The following is a 27,834-nucleotide window of genomic DNA, read 5'->3' as shown; positions in this document are numbered from 1 at the left end:
CTGTTGGTAACCAGTAATATTAATGATGTGGTCTGAGGACTGTGATCATTAGTATAGCAGTTTCATTTTGGTGACTTTAAATGTACAATAACCTACATTATTTATTGTTTATTATACTTTAAAGATACAAAGATGAAATACATGCTCTTTCAAACTGTCTGCTAATCTGGACCATTACATACTAAGATGTTTAACCCTGACTGACTAATATTTGTAACTATAACTCTTAGAGTATGAAATTGGAAATGTAAATGAAACACAAATGTAACATGTAATTATGTAAAACATTGCAATGCCTGTCCAAACGTATATAGATTTATCACAATCGAAATTGATTATATTATTTATGTAATAAGGGTGTTTGATATAGATTTATATATTAATAACAGTTTTTTTAATTAAAGAATAAAATTGTGGAGAAGGGAAGCACCAATCAAAAAGACGCCATGCTGTCTGCAACCCCCCTGTATGGTAACCTTCACAGCTGGATGAGTACGGATAGGGTCCGCATGTGTGGAATTAATGAAGATGGGTAAGACAAGTTACATTTTTGCTTGGCACTAAGTAAAACTACTTTTTGGCTCGGATTTTGCCATTGTAATGATGGTAAATCTGTCCACACTCGCCATCATTACTCTGTGAAACTGACAGCACCGTCTGGTGTCAGTACATGCACAGTTAAACACACATATCCAGAAGTTGCTGTCAGTATTTCCATATTTCTCTACAGAGTATGCTAGTGGAAGTTCTCACAGAAAGAAATCAGCTAGAAATCACTGATTTGACATGAACTTCCACATATTACACTATTATTCTTGCTGTAAAAGCATTTGAAAATGTTACACCTTGTTGAATAAGATGTAGCCTGGTTTATAATGACATCCTAATTTATAATTCCAGCTGAACAACCTCTCTGGCCCTGAAAAATTCATCCTTTTTGTGAAATGTCAAATTTCCCCATTTCATGCTAAAAGTTCCATAGATTTATTTTTTTTCTTTTTATGTTTGATTTTTCGGCTTCTACCTTAATCCCATTTTGTATAGGAACAGGAGTAGGCCCATCAAGCCTGCTCCACCATTCAATTAGATCATGGCTAATCATCTACATCTACATCAACACCACTTTCCCGTGCTATGTCCAAAAGGCCATCAGACACAGGAGCAGAAGTAGGCCATTCAGACCATTGAATCTGTTCCGCCATTCAATGAGATCATAGTGATAGTCCTCAACTCTACTTTCTTACATTGTCCCCATAACCCTTGCTTTCCTCACTGATTAAAAATCTGTCTATCTTGGCCTTGAACGTAACACCCTCTGTGGTAAAGAATTCCACAGATTCACAACCCTCTGAAAGAAGAAATTCTTCCTCACCTCTGTCTTAAATGGGCGACCTATTACTCAGATCCCTCGTGTGCTGTGGCTTCTTCCCTGCTGCCATCAGAGTTTTGAATGGACCTACCTTGCATTAAGTTGATCTTTCTCTACACCCTAGCTATGACTGCAATACTATATTCTGCACTCTCTGTTTCTTTCACTATGAACAGTATGCTTTGTCTGTATAGCACGTAAGAAACAATACTTTTTACAGTATACCAATACATGTGACAATAATAAATTAAATCAAATTTCTGCAGTCTTTCTCAATTTAAATAATATTCAATTCCTTTATTCTTCCCACCAAAGTGCATAACTTCCCAATTTCCTACATTATATTCCACCTGTCAAGTTTTTTGCCCACATACCTAACCTGTCTATATCCCTCTGTAGACTCTTTGTGTCATCCTCACCACTCGTTTTGAGTCCCTTTGTTTTTATCCTTTGATGTCTCCAGAAACCTATCGGTTTTGTTTTGAACATACCAATAATTGAATTTCCACAGCCCTTTGAACAAATTCCAAAGATTCACCATCTTCTGAGTGAAGAAATTCCTCCTCACCTCAGTCTTAAATGGCCTACCCCTTTTCCTGAGATTACGTCCCCTGGTATTAGACTCACCTGTGCTCCCTCCACTCACATTGTCTGTATCTTTAAGACCTGGTTGGCTGCAGAGATTCGCATTCTAATCAGTATTCTGTAACTTGATTTTGTGTCTCTGTGCCCTGTTTGAGAGCAGATTTCCACTCCATCTGACGAAGGAGCAGCGTTCCGAAAGCTAATAGCATTTGCTACCAAATAAACCTGTTGGACTTTAACCTGGTGTTGTTAAAACTCTTACTGTATTAGACTCACCTGTCAGGGGAAACATCTTTATCTGACACATGCTGCAAGAATTTTGTAAGCTTCAATTAGGTCACCCTCCCATTCTTCGCAATTCTAAGTATGCAGACTTCAATCTCTCCTCATAAAACAATCCTGTCATCCCAGGGATTAACATGGTGAGCTTCTGTTGCACTCTCTCTATGGCAAGTATATTCCTCCTTGGATAAAGGGACCAAAACATACATAAGAAATAGGAGCAGGAGTAGGCCATCTAGCCCCTCGAGCCTGCCCCGCCATTCAATAAGATCATGGCTGATCTGACGTGGATCAGTACCACTTACCCGCCTGATCCCCATAACCCTTAATTCCCTTACCGATCAGGAATCCATCCATCCGCGCTTTAAACATATTCAGCGAGGTAGCCTCCACCACCTCAGTGGGCAGAGAATTCCAGAGATTCACCACCCTCTGGGAGAAGAAGTTCCTCCTCAACTCTGTCTTAAACCGACCCCCCTTTATTTTGAGGCTGTTTTAACTTCCTTACTAAGTGGAAAGAATCTCTCCGCCTCCACCCTATCCAGCCCCCGCATTATCTTATAAGTCTCCATAAGATCCCCCCTCATCCTTCTAAACTCCAACGAGTACAAACAAAACTGTACACAATATTCCAGGTGAAGTCTCACCAAGGCTCTACATAACTGCAGCAAGGCACCTTTACTCTCTACACAAATTGCGATGAAGGCCAACATACCATTTGTCTCCCTAATTGCTTGCTGCACCTGGATACTGACTTTTGGTGACTCGTGACCAAGGACATCCAGGTCCCTTTGGACACCTGCACTTCCCATACTCTCACTATCTACAAATGATTCTGTCTTCCTGTTTTTTTACACCAATAACTTCACACTTATTCACATTATATTCCATTTGCCATGTTCTAGCCCATTCACTTAACCTGTCCCAAGTCCTCCTTGCACACTCTTCACAACTTGCATTCCCACCCAGTTTGGTGTCATCAGCAAATTTGGAAATATTACAATTAGCCCCCCCCGTCCAAATAATTTGTACCGCTTGTGAACAGCTGTGAACCTAGCACTTATTCTTGCAGAACCCCACTAGTAACAGCCTGCCATCCTGAGAATAATCCATTTAATTATACTGTCTGCTAACCAATTCTCAATCCAAACTAGTATATTTCTCTGAATCCCCCACGCTATCATTTTATTTACGAACATCCTGTGTGGAATATTATCAAAAGCCTTCTAAAAATCCAACTGCACCACATTCACTGGTTCTCCTCTATCAATGCTGCAAGTACAGAACTTTGAGTGTTCCTGAAAAAATACATGTCAAAGTTTTTCATCTTGCACTCATCAGGACACTACTGACATAAGGGGAAAACTACTATTTATTTTTGTTTCAGGGCCCAAATAGATGGTATTTTCCCATGGAATCCTGTCTAATCCCAGCTCTCATAAACATCTTTGTTGGGTTCCATGAGAAACATGTCTTCGATGGAATGACACGTAGTCTCCTACCCCTTGCATATTTCTGATATGTGGATAATATTGTTATATTTAAATCTGCAGCAGCAGATCAATGTGTAATAATTTCCTTACAAATCTTAATGGGCTCCATCCTGCATTCAAATTCATCTTTGAAATGGAGCAGGCATATTAACTCCCTCTCCTTGATGTACTAGTTGAGAAATGTGTAAGGGTCTACTGCAAGCCACCTTCACTGGGCAATATATGCATTGGGATTCTAATAGTTTCACACAGTACATTATTGCTCTTATTTGCAACCTTTTATGTAGGGCCCAAGCCATTTGCTTACCATGCAAGCTTGATGCTGAAATAGGGCATTTCAAAGGCGTCCTAATCAGATTTAGTTTGCACTGTATATGACACAAACTCATGGATGAGCCACAGGCCATTATTTTCAGCCCTGCAAAAGGGCCAGTCTACTTCAGATTACCCCGGAAGTATAAGGAATAACCAGTTGCTTTCCCCTTGTATATCAGTGTCCTGATGAGTACAAGGCAAAAAGTTTCAACATGTCTTTTTTATGTTACAAATAATATCCTCAAAAAAACTCCAAGTTTGTCAAACATGATTTCCCTTTCATGTTCATGTTGACTCTGCCCAATTTTACCATTCTTTCCTACATGTCCAGTTATCACATCCTTTATGATGGATTCTAGCATTTTCCCTACTATTGATATCAAACAAACAGGTCTGTTGTTCTCCATTCTCCCCCTTCCTCCCTTCTTAAATTGAGGGGTTACATTTGCTGCTCTTCAGTCTGCAGAAACTTTTCCAGAAACTGTAGAATTTTAAAAGATAACTACTGATGCATTGACTATCTCTCTAACCACTCCCTCCAACACTCGGGGATGAAGCTCATCTGGTCCAGGTGATTTATCAACCTACAACCCATTTAACTTTTCAAGTCCTTCCTCTTTACTAATAGTAGTTTCTTTTATTTCCTCAGTTTCGCAAGTCCTGTGGTCATCTAGTACTTCAGGGAGATTTTCTGTATTCCGTGAAGACGGATGCAAAGTAACTTTTTAGTTTCTCCACCATTTCCCTGTTGTCCACTATAAAGTATCCTGTCCACACCTGTAATGGGCCTGTGTTTGTCCTAATCTTTTCTGTTCACATACCTAAAAGAGCTTTCACATTCTGTCTTTGTGTCCTCTCTAGTTTGCTTTCATATTCTCTTTTCCCTTTCCCAATCCTCCTGTTTTCTGTCAAATTATAAAGGGTGACTGAAAAAACTATATTATTTCTTGGTTTACTGCCTGAAGATTCTTCAACGTGATTGGCTGCTTAGCCTGCTTGTTGAAATCACTGTTGTTGAATGCCAGAGGTCCTCATAGATAATGCCAGATGAAATGAATGTTGGGAAAAGTGAAATCAGTGCCACAGAACTTGTAAGATCTTTGGGGAAATGATTTTTCAAGGTCAGCAATGAGTGCCATCATTTTGCTGCTGACGACAAAATCTGGGCCATTTAAGGTGGGGATTCATCTGTGGCTAGTCAGTGTTGACAATGAGAGTGCAATTCTTGTTATGAGCACAGAATTCCACAGCGATTGCTATACAACTCCTACACATGCACAGATTATATTTTGTTTGCTTGCATGAAATGGAGAAGTGAAAACTAAACTTCTTATTTAGACATGTTGGTTTATTGTACAGGATAACATAGTTAGCTTCCTCTTCAAACCCGAATGAATCAAGTTATAAAATCCATCCTGTTTAGTCAATTACTTTCAAGAAGCGATAACTGCTTGTGAATGTGGAGACAAGCAGGTTCAAGTAAGAATTTGCAGAAATTTGGCCTTGTTTCTTTGCATTCAGTTTATTTACAAACAATACATTGCTTATCTGATATTGAGGAATGCTCCTCAACGCAGACAAATAAAGCAGAAGGTTCAGACAACATGCAAAGACAACAAGAGATTATAACTTAACAGGCATAACATATTTTACAGTTTGTAAGTGTATAAGAGATTTACATTTTGCTTGTTCATTTATGTATTTATGATGATAATTACTTAGCATGTAATTTTTGGAACTAGTTTGACTTTAGTTTCCTTAAATCCTGGAATTACACTGTGAGTCACTGATGGAAAAACATTATTGGGTTTGTCTAAACTTCTTTGCCATTATTTGATGTCTACTGGAAATTGCTCTTACAATGTTAAAACATATGAAAATGAAACAGAATTACACTTGTAGTCCAAACACTTTGCCATATGTTTTAGTATGTGATATGTTTTTATTCCATTTGTGCCAAAATGGTTTGCACAGATGGGTAGGACTTTCTCAGCCTCTAAGCAAAATGGGTCGAAACATGAGCTGTAGGAAGTATATTCCAGCAACATTTTCGAGAGCAATGCATGTAGCCTGTGGTTTCTAGACTATTATCAATATTTTTGTCACCAACATCCATATTTATGTAGATTACAGATGAATAAATACACGGTTAGTGCATCTGGCTGTTTTCATTCTTGTCATTTTGGCTTTCTCATTTGTGCAACTTCAATGTGTAATAGGAAATTGTCATCATCTGACCAGAAATATCACCGTGTACTATTTGTTAGCGCTCCCTCTCTTCGCTCCCCCCTCTCCCCCACAACAACCCCTCTCTGCCACACACACACACACACATAACTCTTAACTCTCCCAATCGGGTGAGGAAGATGTGGATCTTGGATTTTTGGCCTATTGCCAACTACCTGATCAGGCACAATCACTAGCAAGGAAGACTTCTTTCTTGAAGATTTATAGCATTAAATGAAAACATTTGAACACTAGTGGCACCATTGCTATTTCAGCCCACTAAGGTTTGAGATGCCAGTAGTTGATGGTATTAGTACTTACCAAAAAAGGATAGGGCTCACTGTGCTTGTGCAATACATATTTCTTGTGTCAGCCCATAGAAGGTTCATCTTGAAGGTAATTCAAAGCAGTTGAACTGGGACAGTAAGCGTGCTTTTTTTAAAAAAATTTAAAAATTGGCAAAATAATATGATAACCACCTTTTAATGGTGTTTTGCTTCTGGCTGGTTTGAAGGGACTGGGGCCTCAAAATTCAACTATCAATGTTTGTACTAATTGTAATTGGAAGTTGAATATATGAGGAATCTTGCTAGTGTAATTACTCCAAGTATGACCTTATTCTTTGAAATACAGCATTCAGTACAAAGCTCTCACTAAACCTTCCCTTTTGTTACTCTTTCTGACCTCCCTGTTACTACTTTTTTCTGTTACCATCTCATGTTCTTGACATTACTTGCTCAAACATGCTTCCTGCAGAAAAAAATGAACTGAGAGTATGACCCATATCAAGGATAGAAACCACAGAAAATGGGGCCTACGTTGGTCTATGCTGAAGTTACAGTGGCCAATTCGGAGAACCCCGAGGAAATTTCCTGAGTAAAGTAGAAAGGAGAAGTTGGTCTGACCCTAAGAGTTTAGGTTATTTTAAAGGCACAATGTCCCAGTTGAGTTTTCCCTCATAGAATGATTGCCTGTCATATCCTGCTTGTATGAAAAGATTGAACTATTTTGAAATAATGTGGAAAACCTTATAAATATTCCGACACTGTAGGACAGGTGAAGCTACATGCTTTACATCCCACTGGAGAAAAAACTAGTGAAGGGGAAAAGTGCTGTTGGATTCTAAAGATCCCTGTATGATTTGTTCAATGAATTTAGATAGTGTGCGTACAGGTTAGAATTCACCTGGAAAAGTGGTAATAGTTATGTCAGACCTTCTTTATTTTAAAAGTAACCAGCAATTATGAAATGTAATATTCAGTTAAACAGGTAGTGTACAGAACAAGATATAAAACACTATTAACTTGAGTTTGTTTTGTAGCAGGAAAGTCTCTGTAAGCGATGGTGAAACACAGAAAAACATGAAGCGGTTTGGGATCAGGGAAGACAATCACATGACCCACAACTTGGGTGTGGTAAGCTGTTACTTATCCACTTTCTGCTAAAGAACACCATTTTATTCTCATTGCATTTTCCTGTTTAAATCCCCATGTAATAACAAGGCTGTTGTAGTCAAATCTGAATTAATATTTTAAACTATGAATTACTTGTTTAGTTCCATTCTAATTGAGAATTACAGAACACTTGTATTCGTAGGCAGCATGTGATGAACATTTTGAAAAGTTTATTCCTAGCAATGACTGAGTGGTGGCATCATCCAAATATTTAATACACTCGTGTCACACTTCTCTCTCTGCTACTTTGATGGAAAAATTAACTTATATTTCGTAGGTTAATGCCTCAGGTAGGGGAATCTAAAATAGAGGGCATAGGTTTAAGGTGAGAGATACAAAGGATCCAGAGGGGCAATTTTTTCACACACAGGGTGGTGAGTGTCTGGAAGAAGCTGCCAGAGGTAGTAGTAGAGGCGGGTACAATTTTGTCTTTTAAAATACATTTGGATAGTTACATGAGTAAGATGGGTATAGAGGGATGTGGGCCAAATGCAGGCAATTGTGATTAACTTAGTGGTTTAAAAAAAAGGGCAGCATGGAGAAATTGGGCCGAAGGGCCTGTTTCCATGCTGTAAACCTCTATGACTGTTAAAATGAGACAAAATTGATAGGCGTGATTTAAATAGTAGTTTCAAAGTTTAAATTTACTGGAACAAATTTACAAATTGAAGTTGTGTTTTTGAGCACTACATGTTTGTATGAAGATTAAAATACATTTTCAAACTCAACTATTTGGCTACTACTTCTCGAAGTATGCACAAAGTTATTGTAATGTAAACAGCTACACATACCATTTAGCAGAACGAGTTGGGAAAATTACATTAGACACTAGCATTGCAGTAATTACTATTCCAAAACAATAGGATCAAAAAGGAAAATTAATTACTAAAATACTTAGAATAAAGTTCTATATATTTTTTCCTACATTCTTAAACTTAAATTGTTTATCTGATCACAACAAAAAAAAGTGTTCAGATTTGGTCTTTTGCTGTCTGGAATATTGACTTTTTCAGATCTTTTCAATTTTAATCTTCACTACTCAAAATAAAAGATTTGTAAGTTTGCTTTAGCTATATAGTCATTTAGTTTTAAGTGCCTTCTGATTCTCTCAGGAGCCACATTTCCACAAAAAATCTTGGCTTGTTAATTGCTAGCTAAGGTCTTGTTGGGAGCTAATTTATGGAGCAATACATACAATACATCAGCATGGGTTGATCGAGGAAGTTTAATTATTTAGTTACTATAAATCAGTGGTAAGAAATGCTGAGGATGAGCCTGAGTATTTAGAGACTCTGCTGCCTCATAAATGGCAGTTTGTGGGGAAATAAAAATATTATGATCATCATCATCTTTGCCAATTCATCGTCCCTGCTTTCCCCCTGCCCCACAAAACCCCCATCCTGTCATCCTGAATCTGACCTGAATCTTGCTGTCACCCAAATTCCTGACCTGCACCTGCATTGCCATTGACCTGATCCATTTCCCAATGTCCCCCTGACACTGATCTGACTCCAAGCCAGCTGACTCACTCAAATGACGGTAGAGCAGCTGATGCTGCATATACGGACTTTCAAAAGGCATATTGATAAAGTACCAAATGATCAATTTGTTAGCAAAATTGAAGCCCTTGGGATTAAAGGGACGTTGGCAATATGGATATGAAGTGTGGCTAAGAGACAGCAAGCAGAGAATAGTGCTGTATAGTTGGCTGGTAACCTGGAGGAAAGTATACGGTGGGATCCACAATGATTTAGTATTAAAACTATTGCTGATTTTGATTTATATTAATGACCTGGACTTCAGTATACAGGGCATAATTTATGAAGCTTGCAGATGATACAAAACTGCTATGTAATAAACAGTAAAGAGGATAATAACAGACTTCAGGAGGTCATTGACAGACACCTGGCAGATGTAAGACAGAGAAGTAAGAAATGATACATTTTTGTAGGAAGAATGAGGAGCTGAGTGGCCTTGGGCTGCGTATACACAGATTTTTGAAGGTAACGAGGCAAGTTGCGAAGCCCCTTAAATCATACAGGATCCATGACTTTATAAAGAGGCAAAAGTGAGAAAAAGCAAGCAACTTATGCTAAACTTTTTATGAAGTGCTAACTAGGCCCTTGCTAGAGGATTTTGTCCAATTCTAGACACCAAACTTCAGGAAGGATGTCAGGATCTTAGAGAGGGATAAAAAGAGATTTACTAGAAAGGTACAAGCTTCTTCAGTTACATGGAGAGTCTAGAGAAGCTATAGATGCTCTCTTTGGAGCAGATAAGCGTGAGAGAAGATTTAACAAAGAAGGATGTTTAGTTACAGTAAATTAAGATAGACAATTTCCAATGGCAGAGGTATTGGTAACAAGAGCCGCAGATTTAAAGCAATGGAAAAAAAAACAGAGGCAACATGTGGACTTTTTGGAATGCAATATTTGATTTGTTATTGTCACATGTATTTGAATACAGTGCAAAGTATTGTTTCTTGCACGCTATACAGTCAAAGCAGACAAATCATACTGTTCATAGAGAAGGAAAGAAGAAAGTGCAGAATGTAGCGTTACAGTCATAGCTGGGTGTAGAGAAAGATCAACTTAATGCAAGGTAGGTCCATTCAAAAGTCTGACGGCAGCAGGGAAGAAGCTGTTCTTGAGTCATTTGGTACATGACCTCAGACTTTTGTATCTTTTTCCCGACGGAAGAAGGTGGAAGAGAGAATGTCCAGGGTGCGTGGGGTCCTTAATTATGCTGGCTGCTTTTCCGAGGCAGCAGGAAGTGTAGACAGTGTCAATGGATAGGAGGCTGGTTAGCGTGATGGATTGGGTTTCATTCACAACCCTTTGTAATTTCTTGCGGTCTTGGGCAGAGCAGGAGCCATACCAAGCTGTGATACAACCAGGAATAATGCTTTCTGTAGTGCAAGTGCAAAGGTTGGTGAGAATAAATTAGTTGCTGTGATCAGACATGCACCCCCTGAAAGAGCAGTGGAAGCAGATTTTGTAACTTTCTAAAGAGAATTGGATAAATACTTCAGGGAAAATTACTTTCAGGAGGAAGGGACAGGTAAGTGAGATACCTGTAAATGGGATAGATCTTTCAAAGAGCTACCACAACACAATGGCCCATATAAACCAGGATCAGGATGACCTGTTCCATTTACTAAAGGACACTTGTGAATCAGTTTGATTTTTGTGACAATCTGACAGTTTCAGGGTCACCTGCTTTTACAGATTTCAGGGGATTTATTTTTAAATAACTGAATTCTAGACAAATTTCCTTGGGTGAGATTTGCTTCTCTGAATCATTACTCCAGGTCTCTGGGTAATCACCCGTTACAGTTCCTGGTTTGAAATTTGTGTTCTTGCCCTGGCCTGTGAAATGAGCTTTGCAGGTTTTTAGTTGGTGTTTACTGGTCAGATTTTTTTGCACTCCACATCTGGCTTTACAGAAATGTCACCATCTGAACCACTCAAAACAATGCTTTACTGGGTTAAAGTGTGAATAATCAATTAATTGGATAGTTCATTTCCACAGACCGTGAAAATTTGAAAACCATAATTTAAACATGCAAGAGATAGATGTATTTTTACTGTATAAACAACAGCAAAAATAGAAATGATATTGACCTGATGATGCTTACCACTAACCTTGAAGAACACTGCCCACAAAAACTTCGCGATATCTGTGTGTGGGTCTCCTCTTTCCCAATATCAGTTTGAGGCAAAGGGACCTCCAGTTGTCCAGCAACAGCAAGCAGGGTGAAGAGCCAGTCATGTTGACGTATTCTCTTAAACAGCAAATTAGGAAGTAAAATGCGCTAATTTAAAAAAAAAATTAAATTGAATAATTTAAGGAGAGAAAAATAAATGATTGGCTCATATGAGATTAAGTTGGAGGCTGAAATATCAAACGTTTTTAAAAAACGTAAAAATATCAGTGAAATTTGTGGCTGTTTAGAATATTATTTTATTTGTTCATTTAATGTGTGTACTGCCAGCAAGCTAACATTTATTGCCTGTCTTTCAATTGCTCTTGAGAAGATGACTTATGATCTTAGTGCACTGTTAAAGACCCAGTTACATCACTATCAATAAGGTGAAATTTTTAAAGGGTTTTTACAGTGGGACTAATAGGATACAAGGACATGTTTTCATCAATTCAGTGATTTCTAATTAATTGCAGTCTGGGGAATTTCAACAGCGCACCCTGCAGTGAAGTGTAATATCACTGACAGCAACTTCTGGACCTCTGTGTTTAACTGTGAATGTACGGACTCCTGAAATTGCTGTCTGTTTCAGAGGAGTAATGATGGCAAATGCTAACAGTTCACCGTCATTACGATGGCAAATCCAAGCCACTGGATGTTTAAAATTTTTTTAAATCTTAAAGTGCATCAGAAAGAGATAGATCAGGGAATGGACAGTTAATAACAAAGGGAAATATTAGGAAAACAATGAGCAAATTCTTGGCTTTTGAAAGTGAGGAAAAGTGGAATGGTTTACTGAATGTTTTAAAGAGCATGGCTGTGGCAGCTAAAGGATTTGGCAACAAAGGAGAGAGTGGGGTCTTAACAGCAGGCCAGAGGTGCAGAACTTGTGGGAAAGGGTATAGGGTTGAAGATGGTAGCAAATAAAATCTAGTGAGGCTGTGGAGGAATTTGTAAATTAGAATAATGATTGAAAAATGAATGCATTGAGTAGAGGGCACCAATGTAGGTGAGCAAGGATAGAATGATGGATGAGCAGGACTTAATGCAGAATAGTTTATAAACTTCGGACAAGTTGCAATTAATTCAGGATAGGATACTAGAGAGGTGGAAATAAGTAGTCTTGGTGACGGATGGAATATTATTTGAAGTCTAGGCCAGAATCAAACTGGATCTGAGCTTTGACATAGGCTGATTTAAATTAAGTGTATAGGCAGGGAGAACGGATGAACTTTGTGCAAAGGAGTAAAATTTGTAATGGGTGCCAAAAGAGAGAACTTCAGTCTTCTCAATACCCAGCTGGACTGAACTGAATTGATGTTGGACAAAAAGAGTCAAAAGAAATAGAACAGAGGTAGATCTGAGTTTCAAAAAGCATAAAAAGGAAGTTAACCCCATACATGCAAATGGTGTTACTTGGGGACAACAGATAAGTGAGGGAGGTTTATGAAAAATCCTTGCGAGGAACTGTATGTGAAGGTGCATGTAGGGGAATAAAAACATTGGTGGAAACGTGTTGATTGCATTCAGATAGATAGAAGCGGACTGCACAATGGAGGAAGGCGGTGTGGTAAATCATGTTAAATACTTTAGGAAGGCTGAAGAGGACAAAGAAGGACAACACACATGTCTCTGAGTATTTGTGATCTTGCTTAGTGCTGTTTTGTTGCAGTAAGAAGGAAACCAAACTGGAGGGGTTCGAATAGGGAACTTGATGGGTCATGACATAGTTGAGAACTTTGGAGAGGGAGGGAAGTTAGTGAGATGATGTCATTAGAGAGGAGGGATGGGTTATTTGAGACAGTCGCTGTGAAAGAAAATGGGATCAGAAGGGAAAGCTGTTTGGTCAGGAATTGACCAGGGGCAGTGGGGGGGACACAACTGGATCAGGATCTATTGGATTCTGATGAGTTAGGAGATGGCATGGTGGAGATGCTGCAAGTTGACAATACATGGGACATTATGGGGAAGTTGGGGAGAGAGGAAGTGGTATATACTGTTACATGGTTAGTCTCAATCTGAGAGACAAAATCCATAGTTTTTTTCTTTTGGGACTGGCCTTGCCCTCAAGAATGAACTGGAAGTAGCGAATTGTTTTTGAGACAGCAAATGTGAGGGACACACCAGAGAGGGCAGCATAGTTGGGAGTCGGTCTTGATTTGTTGGGTGCAAGAGATTACAGAGGGATGCAAGAGAGCAGTATCATAACTTGAAAATGTTGATATTTTATGCACAGCAAATGAATTTGTGATCACCAGCACAGTTGCTCTATTTTCCTTTTCATAAATAGCAATATTGTAGTGGCATCATCCATTAAGAGCTAAGGTGTATGATTTAAATGTTTGCTATGTGATTATGACTGTTTTATTTGCCCATCCTAGTTTTTTTTTTAAATCTTGCATGCTAACTTATAATGGATTTTATCAATTTATTAAAACAGCAACTCTGACTAGGACCAAAAACATACCAAAACTGAAAAGAACACAAACTGCATGAGTAGAATGTATGTAATTAATAAATTATTTTTTAATTCTGTCTAGGTGGACACAGCCTCAGTGAGACAGATTGATCGTCTTAGAGCTGCCAGTGGGATCATGCAAGAAGAACTGAGGGGCCATAATGGTATTATGTATCCTACTGCACGTGGGCTTAGAAATGAAAAGGAACAAGAGGCTGCAGTTGCAATGGCCAGCCTGGGATTTATGACTGACAGAATATCTGATTTGAATTATAAATCACATCCGTCAGAAACCCTAGAAAATGGCAGCGGTTGCACAAAGCCCCATGAAAGCTTCAGCACACTGTACAAATCACCAACTGGACTACAAAACGCTGCTGGTGCGAGAGGTGAACCATTGGGACTAGAAGGATCCTCGGCTGGTAAACAAACTCCAGTAAATGGAACTGGTCCTAATTATTTGCGAATTCCATGGGTTAGCCCATACATGGAGAGCCCAGCGCCGGGGATGTATCCATTTGTGGACTCGCCAAGCAAGTACCCAATGAACATGTATAAAACATGCTTGATACCTTCGCAGAATTCTTATGGCTTACCACAACACATCTCCTATTCACCTGTCTGTAGTCACAGTGATCGCTTCTTGTACATACCACCTCCACACTATGGTTTGCCTCATATACCTTCATCTCTTCCTTCCCCGCTAAGGATTACACCGGCTGCAACATCACCTATAATGTCTTCTATGGTTCATTGTCCTGATAAATGTCTATCAGGAATAATGACAGGTAATCCTAGATTGCAGGTTGATCCACACATTTTGACACATCAGATACCTAGTAGCAAGAAATCGAGGGCTACAGCTAGTGAAAAGTCAAATGCCAGTAGCATTTCTACAGATCCTGCTTCACTCTTGCAATCTCCCAAGCCACCTTCCCGTCTTCATCTATCCTCCTCACAAATCGGAGAGAGCTCTTCAGAATTTCAGAAACATCTTGCCAGGATATCTGGTCCTACTCCCGCAATGCCACTTCCACATGGTTATTTAAGCCTAAGTAGTGAATTTACTTCTCCGGCACGATCAACAAACAGTAAAAATTCAAAACCACCAGAATCTGGTGAAAATTTCCAACAAACAATAACACATGCACGAAACTCTCAGCCTGAACAAAAAACTACTAAGTCTCCATCACAGCAAGAAACACAAACGCCCACCAAAGACTGCAATGAGAAGCCTCTAGATCTGTCTTCTAAAGTAGGCTGTGGTGAGACATCAAATGATCAGGTATCAAAGGCTGAGAGTACTGATAAGGTGGTGCCAGCATTAGCACCTGGCAAATGGCGAAACAACTCCTCATTGTCTGGCAGGGAAACTCATTCTGAAGGTTTTTCAACTTCAACACACAGTGATCTCCCTATTGAAAGACCTGCTATTATCAACAAATTGCACTCTACCTGGGCCATTCCTGGTACTAGTTCGCCTGGAGACCATCAAACCAGTAGTATCTTGGTGAGCAATAAAACACTAGAGCGTATAATTCCCCATCAGAGAAGTTCCTCGTGCCCAAGGATTGGGAGTTCCAATGGTTCTGTAAATCATATTCCATGTTCAGTCTCTGGATTGGGCCGACCTGCCTCTGCTTCACCATCGCCTAATGTTAGTACTGAATGGGGCCACTCTGAAAAGACCCATAGGAATAACTCCTCAAATAAAACATCTGTGATTCACCAAACAGGGCAGTCCTCTCCAGTACCCAGTAAGCAAACTAAAGGGACCAAAGGTGGTTGTCAGGATTTTGTTTCACATGTAACTGAAAGTGGTCATTCATCAAGTTCAATATTTCTAACTCCAAATGAAACATTTCTTTCGCCACCTTTACCATATCCAAACAGATATTTCACCTACTCCACACCAGAAGGAATCCCAATTGGCCACCTTCCCTTACCTGATAAAGGACTTGTATTTCCCCATCCTGCCTTATTGCCTAATGGCAATTTATATGCAGGAAACCTGGCACCAAAGCACAGACTTTCTTACAGCAGCTTGCCAACGTGCAGAGGTGAATACACCGTGTTTCACAACACTCAACATTTAATCAGCCCCATCATCTCGCCACACACTTCTCAAGAAGAGAAAAGGAGTGAGGGAGCACAGCGGCGATCCAGATCACATGATCGGCTTCGATGCAGTGAAGAGCCAGTTAACAGAGAGAGACCGTCAGAGATTTCACAAAAGTTAAATGCAACTCAGCAACATGTTTCAGCTGGAGCTGAACTCCCGTGTAATAATCCAAAGAATCATGGCAAAACAGTTGCCAAAGATAACAAGGACAAACATTTAATCATAGAACACACTGATCAATGGGGAAAAATTGAAGCAAAAGCATCTAAAAAAAGCATCCTGCTAGAAGGGAACAACAAACAATATTCTGCAAAGGAAATCTGTGAGAGAACAGTTGACTCTGTGGAAGCCAGTGTCATACAAGACAGTGTCCAAAAAGACAAAGATGGCCATAAGGCAGTAGAGATTTGTAGCTCGTCACAGGGTCAGTGTTTACCAAATCAGAACTTAAACAAAAATTTTATTTCAGACTGCCAAAGTAAAGAGAGTGCAACAGTTCTGATCGCTGACCTAACAGCAAGTGGTCGCATAGTTGATGGTGTTGCCACGTCTTCGGGCAATACACATACCGTTAAGGAACTTGGTGCTGAAACTGAGCAGTTTTTGGCTCAATTGAATCACAGTGATACCAAAGACAGAACTGATGACTTGGACATAGCAGCTGCTAAATTTATGAAGCCGAAAAAATCTAACCTAACAAAACGAATTGCAAACTCAGCTGGGTATGTGGGAGATAAATTTAAGTGTGTCACAACAGAACTCTATGCTGACTCTAGCCAGCTTAGTCGAGAACAGCGAGCACTACAGGTGAGTTGTTGACTTGTTTATCATAGCCACTTACTTAAATTGTTGAACAAAACTGGTAAGACCTTTTAATTTTCAACACTCGATGTTCTCAGTGCTTGAGAAAAGTTTAGAGCTACTGAAGGAATTTGTAAAATTCAGAGAGAAGAGCCTTTTTTTTCTTGAACTTTCTGCCTTGAATTGTATCCAATACTATGCTGTGGTATAGAATTGTCTTGCTGATTATTCTATTGTAACAATTTCATCAGCATGTGAGTAATGATGCATAGCAACAATTAGTCCAAATTGTTCTTGGGATATTGGCGACACTAGCAAGACAATATTTACTGTTCCTCCCTAATTGTCCAGAGGAATTAAGGACCAACTACATATTAGAGGAGATGAGTCACATGTAGGTCAGACTTGGCAAGGCTTGCAGGATTAATGACAAATCTGTAGCTTTCATGGTAATTTTATCCATAAATTACCAAATATTTTGGATTCCGTTTCTCAAATTGTCATGGTGGAATTGAACTGAAGACCTGCTGGTTGCTAATCCATTATTGTGACACTAGATCGCTGTACCCATGTAATGTTTTGGCTTGTCTCAAAAATGTTGCCAGCAGTCTTGTGATATTGCGCCATTAAGATCAAATGCCCTTTGTTTTTCATTATCAGTAATCTTTTTCTGTATAGTCAAATCATCCCAATGCAACACGTTTTCAAAAAAGAAAATGGGGAAAAATTAACGTTTGTGTGTGTGGTTTTTTTTTTAAGTTGAGTGGTCCGGGAATGTGCTACAGACTTGTACACTGTCACGTTTTCGCTTTGTCTTTTGTATACGTGGTTGTGCTGCTCAATGCAAATGAATTTTTGGAACTGTATACACATATGTAATTTTATGTCAATGGACACCCCTATTCTATATTTCTGTAGCATGCTCAAATGTTAGACATTGTCTGCTGTTATTGCTCTTGCACCAAATCTTTAAACCAGGAAGTATGCAGAGATAAAACCAATTAGTGACATTATGGTCAGTAGGCCCACAAAACTAAACCTTCCCCCTGTGGTAGTGACATTATAACTGTATGGGTCCACCTGCTGTGGTATGAACAAGGTGAATTCCTTCCAATTCATGCTTCTATGCGCTTTTTCGCACATTTGTACTCAGCATTCTATACGTGTTTATTGTTTGTAAGATCTTCAGTAAACATTGCAGCTTTACACATATTTCTGATAGGTGATAAGCCACTTGATTTTCATTCTTATTGTGAAATATTGGTTTATGTCTGTAAAAATGAATGAAAAAGTTCCCCACTGAGTGATCATTTTAATTGAATAGATGGAAGGATTATCACAAGAGGACAGTATTTTATATCAGCCTGCTGCTTACTGTGAGGTCAGTTCTTAAGATTTTTCTCAGATTATTTTAACTAAAATGAAAAGAACTGTTAAATGATTTTCATGAACAAAGTTTGGGCAGTGAGCCAATAGATGTGGACCCCAAGATGAGTGTACAAACTACTTCCCTCGTGTTGTGTTGAAACTCTCAAGCATGTTTCAGGATTGTGTGCAACAGAAATATACTGATTTTTTTTTTGTAACATACAACATTCTCCCTTTTTCATGGGGACACTATAGCTTTTCATTTTATTAAATAGTTCATCAATTCAACTTAGCACTTTTCAGTGTTTTAGAAAACCTTTCAACGGACGTACAGTATAGGGGTGAAAATAAGACAAATTTGATACCATTGATTAAGAGTTACTAATAGACTATGTCATTATTTCATCTTTTCATTTATGGTTCTAGCGTGCTATGATGCGTTTCTCTGAGCTCGAGATGAAGCAACGGGATGATCGAGTATCTGAAGACTCATTAGAGGACAGCAAATTAAGTGACACAGAGAGCAAAATCTTCATGGGAAAGAAGGAGAAGAAGTCAAAGGGAGATTCAGAAGAAGAGAATACTTCAATGGAAAATTTTGATGAACGTGAGTGATATCAGCAATTGCAATGTTAAGAGGTTATTTGTACCGTTAAAATGTTGACTATAATCTCTAGTACTGATCAGTGCACTTAAATTCCCATGAAGTCATTGTCTTATTGATAGCTATCAGGTTATTCATTATCACGATAAAGTGACAGATATGATGAAAGGTATAGTATCTCTCCAAAATGTCTACAAAATGGAAATATGAAGTGGTTAGAGCTGCTTATTCTATTGCCAATGAGGTTATATTTGGAATAGACATTGCAGATCTACTATGGTGTATACAATTTAGTAATCTATTATAGCTACTTGGACAATAAAATCAGCAACAATTGAGAAATTTTGAACTTATTCAGACAAGTAAGGACCTTTACACTGTTAGCTTTAAAATGCTGAGAATTAGGCTTTTAATTCAGTGATCTTGACAACCTGGTATTTTTCACATTGTACAAAAGTAAACTAATTTACTGAGCAGCATATTTGTGCTGTGCTTCTTGGAACTTCATCAGGTTTCATGTAACCATGGTATGGGATATTTATTATGCAGTCATATAATGTACACACGTATTACAATACAACAACAACAGCTAGCATTGATGAAACAAAAGTCCCAAGGTGTTTCACAGGAGCATTAGCAAACAAAATTTGACACTGAGACACATAGGAGATATTATGGCAGAGGACCAAATGCTCTAAGGAGTGCCTTGAAGAAAGAAAGTTAGTGAGGCAGCGTCTTTTAGGGATGAAATTTCTGAAGTTAGGACTGTGGCAACTAAAGGCAAGGAAAGAGAATTTATTGATTTTAAAATCAATACACCAGCCCAGGAAACAGGAAATCACTTGACAACACCCAGCCACCATGCCATAGGAAAATAAAATCAACAATATTTATTTTTATTATTTATATATCTGTTCCAAGAATCTATCCAATATAGAGTCTTGAACAGCTATCTTTTTGTATTATTGATTATCATTGCCTGTCCTAATTTCCCTAACATATGTTGCATTCTAATTTGTCAGCAAGTACTCAGAAATCACCAACATTGTAGCTTATTTCTATGTACATCCAAAATAATGTTAACTTAAATGTATGTACATGACCAAGAAAAAATGTCCTGAAACTACTTTGTTACAGCATGCTAGTTAGTGATACTTGAAGTACTTCGCAGTCTGTTTTACTAACTTGTCTGCAATTGAGACCAATAGCTGCGATAATATTTTGACTTTTGAAATTTAGTGAATTTTTAAATACAAGCAGTGTTAGCATCTAAAGTAAACTTGCTCGGAAAATTGCCACCCCTACGTGTCTGTCTGAAGTGCTTTCCCACTAGAGATTAAAAATCTTCGGGCCATTTAGCAACACTGTGGCAGCTCCACCTTGACTATTTTCATGTGGAAGATGAAAGGCAAATATGTATACATGCTTACTTACAGGTGTATGGTGGTTTTTGAAAATAGTTTTGAAACCCCAGTTTTAAACAGAAGAGCCACAATACCATCAAGCCCACTTCAATTATGGTCAAGGAGAAGAGGGAGGTTTTTAAACAACAAAGTTCAGCAATTATAATTTTTAGCTACTGAAACTACATTAAGAAGTCTCATGACACCAGGTTAAAGTCCAACAGGTTTATTTGGAATCACGAGCTTTCGGAGCGCTGCTCCTTCATCTGGTGATTCCAAATAAACCTGTTGGACTTTAACCTGGTGTTGTGCGAGACTTCTTACTGTGCCCACCCCAGCCGGCATCTCCACATCAAAACTACATTGTACAATAGTAGCAAACAAATGTTTGTCTCGTTCATTTCAAAACTCCTGAATCCACTGGTTTTGGTAGCAAATGAAGACATTTCAGAAACATCTTTATCTCAGATTGTGCTTTCAAGATCATTGTCGGGTAGAAACCATTGACCGGCTGTAACATCATCCGGTTGGAGTATTGGAGGGCCCTGTTTAAAAATAATAATGAGAGGGTTGAGTTTACACTTTGGATGCAACCATGAAATTGCATTGAAAATTGTGCTGGTTAAGTTACACTTCAAGATTCAATACCATCTTTGATGGACCAACAATCAGACGGCATTATAGAGTGCCAGCATTTATCCTTTCTTACTATTAAAATGTATTTGTTAATGTTTTGTAAGATTGGTAATCTGGTCCAGAGTAACTTGATTTAAAATCACTAAAAAACAACTTTAAGGAACTACACTGAATCGTCTATCAGTTCTAATGGTGTAAAGAATTGCTTAATAAATTATATATTCTACGGCATGAGAAAACGTTAAAACTTTAATGCCTTAACTCACTAGCACAATTGACAGAATCTCACTATTTCCACATGGGGTGCCAGTTTTGTCAAAGGTCCTGATCTCGGTGAGCTGAATCTTAAACTAGCAAAAAGATTGAAGGAAATAAGCCCATTAACATTTTGGTCATAACACACCTGTGTTTGAAATTTCTTGATCTTTTGCCGATTTTGGCCAACTTTGCTTGGATTGTGTAAATGAGCTGATATGTGAAATAATACGATTGCGGAGACTACAGAATTAATTATCTAGTGTATTCATTATTGTTCTATTGTTAAATCCACTGTTTTTCAATGCCAACTGCCTCTGTGTTTAATCTCCAGTATTTCAGTGAGTTGTATGGTTATCACTGGTAGTATTTTAGTGGTCTTGTACTGTCATATAGTTTTTAATGCTTTATTCAGACCGTCATCCTGAGTAGAGAAAGCTGGTCTGTCTCCGTGATCATTTCAGCCAATAGGTTCTTGCTGCACAAGGTCATTCATTAATGCTGCTGAATTAGTGGTTGACACTTCAATTCCCTGTTAGTCTACTTACTCACCTGCCAATCATCTGACAGTGAAAGACCAGTAATGAAACTGCCTGGTTGCTGTGGTGAATTGAAACTATTACCATGACAACAATGCTATGGAGTATTTCCATGGTACACCACATAGTGATAAATTACGGGATGTGCCATGTGTCATATGATTCTTGTTAGCTGTGATTAGGTAATTTAAGCAACCACAAATAATTCACTGTTATACAAGTGATTGTCATGTGTTGGTCAGAAATTTTGAGGACTACTGATAACATTGTATTTACAGCAACACCAGTAAGTTAGATTTATGTTGTAAGAAGTTCTCTTTCCAAACTCACTGACCTATGGTACATTACTGTTTCAGTGGTGCTGGTAGTCCTTGCATAATACATGTCTATTCTTTAAGTATGAGCCAAAGCATTAAGTGTTGACAGACTATTAGATCACAGCTGAGCATTGCATTTAAGCTTCCACCAGTCCTCAGCCAATGTGCCCATACCTATACTTTCCAACTACCCTAGCTGAGGGACATGGCTCACCTGTGATTAACTAACACAACACACACCAACTGTCAAACTGCTGGCTTCTTAGTCTGTATGGCTTGGTAGCATAATGAGCTGTGCTCCTGAATGGCAGAGAAATACTTTTGGATTCTCATTCCAGGTCACCATCCAGTGACTCTTGCTGTAACATCTAAGTGTGATATAATTGATCAGAATGAGAGCACAAAAATAGAATTTGAACAATGACACTTGAAATTCCTGTTGGTGATATTAGCAAACAAGTATTTTAAAACATTTAAAGAACATTGCAACATTCATTTTTTAATACAAGCATTAGCTCATTTATTTTAAAAAGGTTAATGCTTTTGCGAAACAATAAATCAGAAAGATTATACGAATGCATTAAGCATTCATACTTTACTAACAAACAGTAATTTCTGAGTTTTATGATTGTATCTGATAAATTGACAATTTGACCAACCAAAAACTGTATTTTATATTTTATTTCTTTTAAATTAGCTTTCCGAAAGAAACAAAAGAATGGGTTCCGAGATTTCATTCCACTTCTTCTGAAAGTGCAAACACAAAACCAGTCTGGTATGTACACATCCTGCTTTTGCAGAGAAAGAATCAAGAAATATTAAGTCTTCATACACTTTAATCCTAATTAAGACATTATTAATTTAGCAAAAAAGATTCTGCTTGGACCAGAGCTTTTTTGTAATTCTGTGCTTAAATCTTGAATGTGTTTATGTGGACTCAAATAGGAACTAATGTTTTTAATTTCCATAATGTACAACTTTACATTCTACAGCTAACTATTATTCTGGAGAAAATGAACATTACATAACAACAACTAAAAGAGAGCGGGCCCCTTTCCACATCTGAAATCATTATTTTTCAGTTTTGAAATAATTATCAAAATCAGTCACCTGCTCATAAAAAATAGAATCGTAGAAATGTCAGCAAGGGAGAAGCTTGGCCTGCAATGTTTGTGCCACTGCTGCTGTCGTTCTACACTGGGGCTACTTGATTTAATCCAAGCTCCCTGCTCTTTCCTTGTACCCTTGATAATTTTCTTGAAATGTTTGCCATGACTCAGTTTTAAAAGTCTCTTGCAATATTGTGATGATTAGTGTCATAAAACCTTTGTGCGGAAAAATGTTCCCAATTTCCCTCGTATGTTTCTAATGCTAATCCTCAATTTATGCCACTTGTTACCTGTTTACTAACTAGTCCAAATAATCTTTCATTAATTACCTCTCAAAGCTATTTAAACATTTTGGCTATACCACAGCCTAGCAGTGGCACGGTGGCTCAGTGGTTAGCACTGCTGCCTCACAGTGCCAGGGACCCGGGTTCAATTCCGGCTTCGGGTCACTGTCTGTGTGGAGTCTGCACGTTCTCCCTGTGTCTGTGTGGGCTTCCTCTGGGTGCTCCGGTTTCCTCCCACTCCAAAGATGTGCAGGTTAGGTTGATTGGCCATGCTAAATTGCCCCTTAGTGTCAGGGGGTTAGCAGAGTAAATGCATGGGGTCATGGGGATAGGGTCTGGGTGGAATTGTGGTTGGTGCAGACTCAATGGGCCAAATGGCCTCCTTCTGCACTGTAGGGATTCTATGAATGTTGTAGTGAATACAATTCTAGTTTTTCAAGTCTCTTACAACTATATTCTATTATTCCTGGAAGTGTTATAGTAAACCTGTCTTGCACCTTTTCTGTAGTTTCATTATCTTTTCTGATGAGGTCCTAAAAACTTCTCACAATGCTCCAACTGCGGTAAGGTAGTCTACACTCTTGAGTGTCCACCGACTTTGATGTTGCAAAAGACTCCTCCACTGTGGGAACTTGCTCTACTTTCTCAGCATTACATACTGCCATTCTACTTACTAAAAGCTTTTCAGCTCTTCCTATGCTCTCCCTTGTATATGTATTTTATTTCTTTGATTTCCCTCATTATGCTTTTGTGTCTCTTGAGTGTATCGCTTCTGCATTGCAGTTATTCCCTAATCTCCACATGAAAATCTCTCTGAGTCTTTTCCCGGGTGTGCTTGTGTGGTTTTGTCTCTTTCTTTGCTTTACCTGATTTCCTTTACTGCTTCTTAAATGCTGTTCATCTGCATTATTTTTCTATTCAATTCTGAGCACGTTTTCTACTTGAAACCTCAACTGCCTCATGTTTCCTTGACATGTTACATGGCCTGTTGAGCTTCTCATATATTCTGTTTTTTGACCTGAGCAATATCTGCAGATTAATTATGCATCTTTTTCCAATGAATGTTCATAGAAAATGAATCACATTCACTCTTAGGATTCCACATAGAAAACTCTTATTTTCAAAGATCTACCTTTATGCGCTCCTAAATGTCTCTATTTTCCCACAGTAATGGTGTAAAATTGGACATGCAACTTTCTATACCTTCAGCCAAGTCATATTTGCATACCAATCAGGCAATTCCACTGCCTGATGACCCTTCTTGATATCTCTTCCTTCTACTTTTGTAATTGGGTCTTTAATCAACATTGATGCTCAATTTTCCTGTCTATTTTATAATCTGATAGCCTGGACTTGCATGTTTAAATTCTTCCAACTAGGTTTCCACCTCTCCCACATCGATGAAAATGCTCTTATCAAAATCAGAAATGACATTCTATGTCATTCTGACATAAGCAAACTATATTTCCATGTCTTGACCTGTCTGCAGCCTTTGACATGGTTGACCACACGATCATCCTTCAAAGCCTCTTCGCCGTTGTCCAGCTGTGGGGGTTACTGCACTTGGCTGGTTTCATTCTTAGCTATCTAATCAGTGTCAGAGAATCACTGAAATGGCTTCTCTTTGTACCCAGACCATTGTCTCTATCCCCTAAAGATCTATCCTTTGCCTCTTCCTATTTCCCCATCCTTCTGCTGCCTCTCAGTGACATCAATGGAAAACAGTGTCATGTTCCACATGTATGTTGGTGACAGCTGGATCTGAATCGCAACCACCTCTCTCATCCTTTCACTGTCTCTACATTATCATGATGTGGAGATGCCGGTGTTGGACTGGGGTAAACACAGTAAGAGGTCTCACAACACCAGGTTAAAGTCCAACCGGTTTATTTGGTAGCAAAAGCCACTAGCTTTCAAAGTGCTTGCTGCCCCTTCGTCAGGTGAGTGGGAGTGGTGTTCACAAACAGGGCATATAAAGACACAAACTCAATTTACAAAATAATGGTTGGAATGCGAGTCTTTATAGGTAATCAAGTCTTAAAGGTACAGACAATGTGAGTGGAGAGAGTGTTAAGCACAGGTTAAAGAGATGTGTATTGTCTCCAGACAGGACAGTTAGTGAGTTTTAGCAAGTCCAGGCAAGTCATGGGGGTTACAGATAGTGTGACATGAATCCAAGATCCCGGTTGATGTGTGCGGAACTTGGCTATCGGTCTCTGCTCAGCGACTCTGCGCTGTCATGTGTCATGAAGGCCGCCTTGGAGAACGCTTACCCGAAGATCAGAGGCCGAATGCCCGTGACCGCTGAAGTGTTCCCCAACAGGAAGGGAACAGTCTTGCCTGGTGATTGTCGAGCGGTGTTCATTCATCCGTTATCGTAGCGTCAACACCGCTCACAATCACCAGGCAAGAGTGTTCCCTTCCTGTTGGGGAACACTTCAGCGGTCATGGGCATTCGGCCTCTGATCTACGGGTAAGTGTTCTCCAAGGCGGCCTTCATAACACACGACAGCGCAGAGCCGCTAAGCAGAGACTGATAGCCAAGTTCCGCACACATGAGGACGGCCTCAACCGGGATCTTGGGTTCATGTCACACTATCTGTAACCCCCACGACTTGCCTGGACTTGCAAAATCTCACTAACTGTCCTGTCTGGAGACAATACACATCTCTTTAACCTGTGCTTAACCCTCTCTCCACTCACATTGTCTGTACCTTTAAGACTTGATTACCTGTAAAGACTCGCATTCCAATCATTATTTTGTAAATTGAGTTTGTGTCTTTATATGCCCTGTTTGTGAACAGAACTCCCACTTACCTGACGAAGGGGCAGCGAGTGCTCCGAAAGCTAGTGGCTTTTGCTACCAAATAAACCTGTTGGACTTTAACCTGGTGTTGTTAGACTTTTTACTGTGTCTACATTATCAAACAGTTTTTCTACACAGTACTGGATGAGCAGAAATTTCCTCCGACCTAAATATTGTGAAAATCAAAGCCATGTTTTTAGGTCCCACCATCAACCAAGTTGCCTAAACACCAATTCTATTCTTCTTCCTGACAACGGTCTACAACTGAACCAGACTGTTTGCAAGATAAAGGTAAAATACTGTGGATGCTGGAATCTGAAAGAAAGAGAATACTGGAGACACTCAGCAGGTCTGACAGCATCTGTGGAGAGAGAATAGAGCCAATATTTTGAGTCAGGATCACCCTGTTTGCAATCTGGGTGTTCTGCATGACTCCATGATGAACATTGGGCCATATCTATGCCAACACTAAGACTGCATGTTTTCATCTCCACTCCTGCCTCAGCTTATTTGCTGAAACCCTGTAGGCTTAATTATTGCAGCACACTCCTGGTTGGTTCCCACATTCTACCTGCTGTAAACTTGAGGTCACCTAAATCTTTACCATTCATATCTCAAATTGCACCAAGTCCTGCTAACCTGTCATCCTCATACTTACTGATCTACATTGACTCCCAGTTAAGCAACACCTCGATCTTTAAAATTCTCATCCTTGTTTTCAAATCCCTTTGTGATTTCTCTTCTCCCTATCTCGGTGACTTCATCCAGCCCCACAACCGTATGAGATATTATCTCATTCTGGTCGCTTGAGGATCTGCAATTTTAATTGCTTCACCATGTAAGCTGTTGACATTGCTAGAATATTTAGCTCTCAATTATTCCCTTCTTGTATCCTGGCCTCTGTAATGGCTGCTACATACCATTAAAATGGAATTTGTATTTCTAACTCACTTGTTTTATTTATGTTACATACATTCATAGAGTCACAGAATCCTTACAGTGCAGAAGGAGGCCATTTGGCTCATCGAGTCTACAATCCCACCCTATTCTCATAACCCCACATACCCTGCTAACCCCCTGACACTAGGGTCAATTTATCATGGCCAATCAACCTAACCTGCACACCTTTGGACTGTGGGAGGAAACAGGAGCACCCGAAGGAAACCCCCGCAGACATGGGGAGAATGTGCAAACTCTGCACAGACAGTGACCTGAGGCCGGAATTGAACCCGGGTCCCTGGCTCTGTGAGGCAGCAGTGCTAACCACTTGCCACCGTGCTGCATTCTGTATTGGGTAATCAATATTGGGGCGCCTGGTTCCCCTCCATCTCAAATTTAAATGCCATATGTTCATTTTCAAATCCCATTATGGATTCACACTTCCCTGTCTCTTTAACTTCATCCAGCCCTCTATAACTCTCTAAGCATTGCTCCAGTTTTGGACACTTATTATTTTGATGTCTAATAGTTTTTGCCATTATTGATGTGAGGCAAAGTTATCTATAGTCACTCGATTTATTTCTTTACTCTTCTTGAATGTTTGTCACCCTCTAGTCATTTGGCACAATTCCTTGTTCCTATGAATTTTGGAAAATTATGATTAGAGCCGCTGCCAATTTGTCACTACTGCCCTGTGTGTTCTGGTGTTTGTATCAGGCTCATTTGCTTGTCATAAATTTACTTTGATTTGGTGCTTTTGCTATTT

At 39.1% G+C, this 27,834-nt stretch overlaps 1 protein-coding gene across 5 annotated transcripts in view; it reads left to right on the top strand.

Moving 5' to 3' along the window:
• The window catches only part of bcor (BCL6 corepressor), a 232,448-nt gene that overhangs the window by 168,134 nt on the left and 36,480 nt on the right, over positions 1-27,834 (top strand). For 4 of the 5 annotated variants that reach the window (XM_078232579.1, XM_078232578.1, XM_078232582.1 and 1 more), the window contains 6 exons: positions 405-532; positions 7,592-7,685; positions 13,968-16,814; positions 18,133-18,189; positions 18,603-18,783; positions 22,628-22,705. In XM_078232579.1, the coding sequence (XP_078088705.1) occupies positions 405-532; positions 7,592-7,685; positions 13,968-16,814; positions 18,133-18,189; positions 18,603-18,783; positions 22,628-22,705 (3,385 nt within the window). The remainder of the gene's footprint in view (positions 1-404; positions 533-7,591; positions 7,686-13,967; positions 16,815-18,132; positions 18,190-18,602; positions 18,784-22,627; positions 22,706-27,834) is intronic. The other variant, XM_078232580.1, reaches the window with a different exon arrangement.

Source organism: Mustelus asterias, chromosome 17, assembly GCF_964213995.1.
Source record: "Mustelus asterias chromosome 17, sMusAst1.hap1.1, whole genome shotgun sequence".
Lineage (NCBI taxonomy): Eukaryota > Metazoa > Chordata > Chondrichthyes > Carcharhiniformes > Triakidae > Mustelus > Mustelus asterias.
This window is presented reverse-complemented; position numbering and strand designations above follow the sequence as displayed.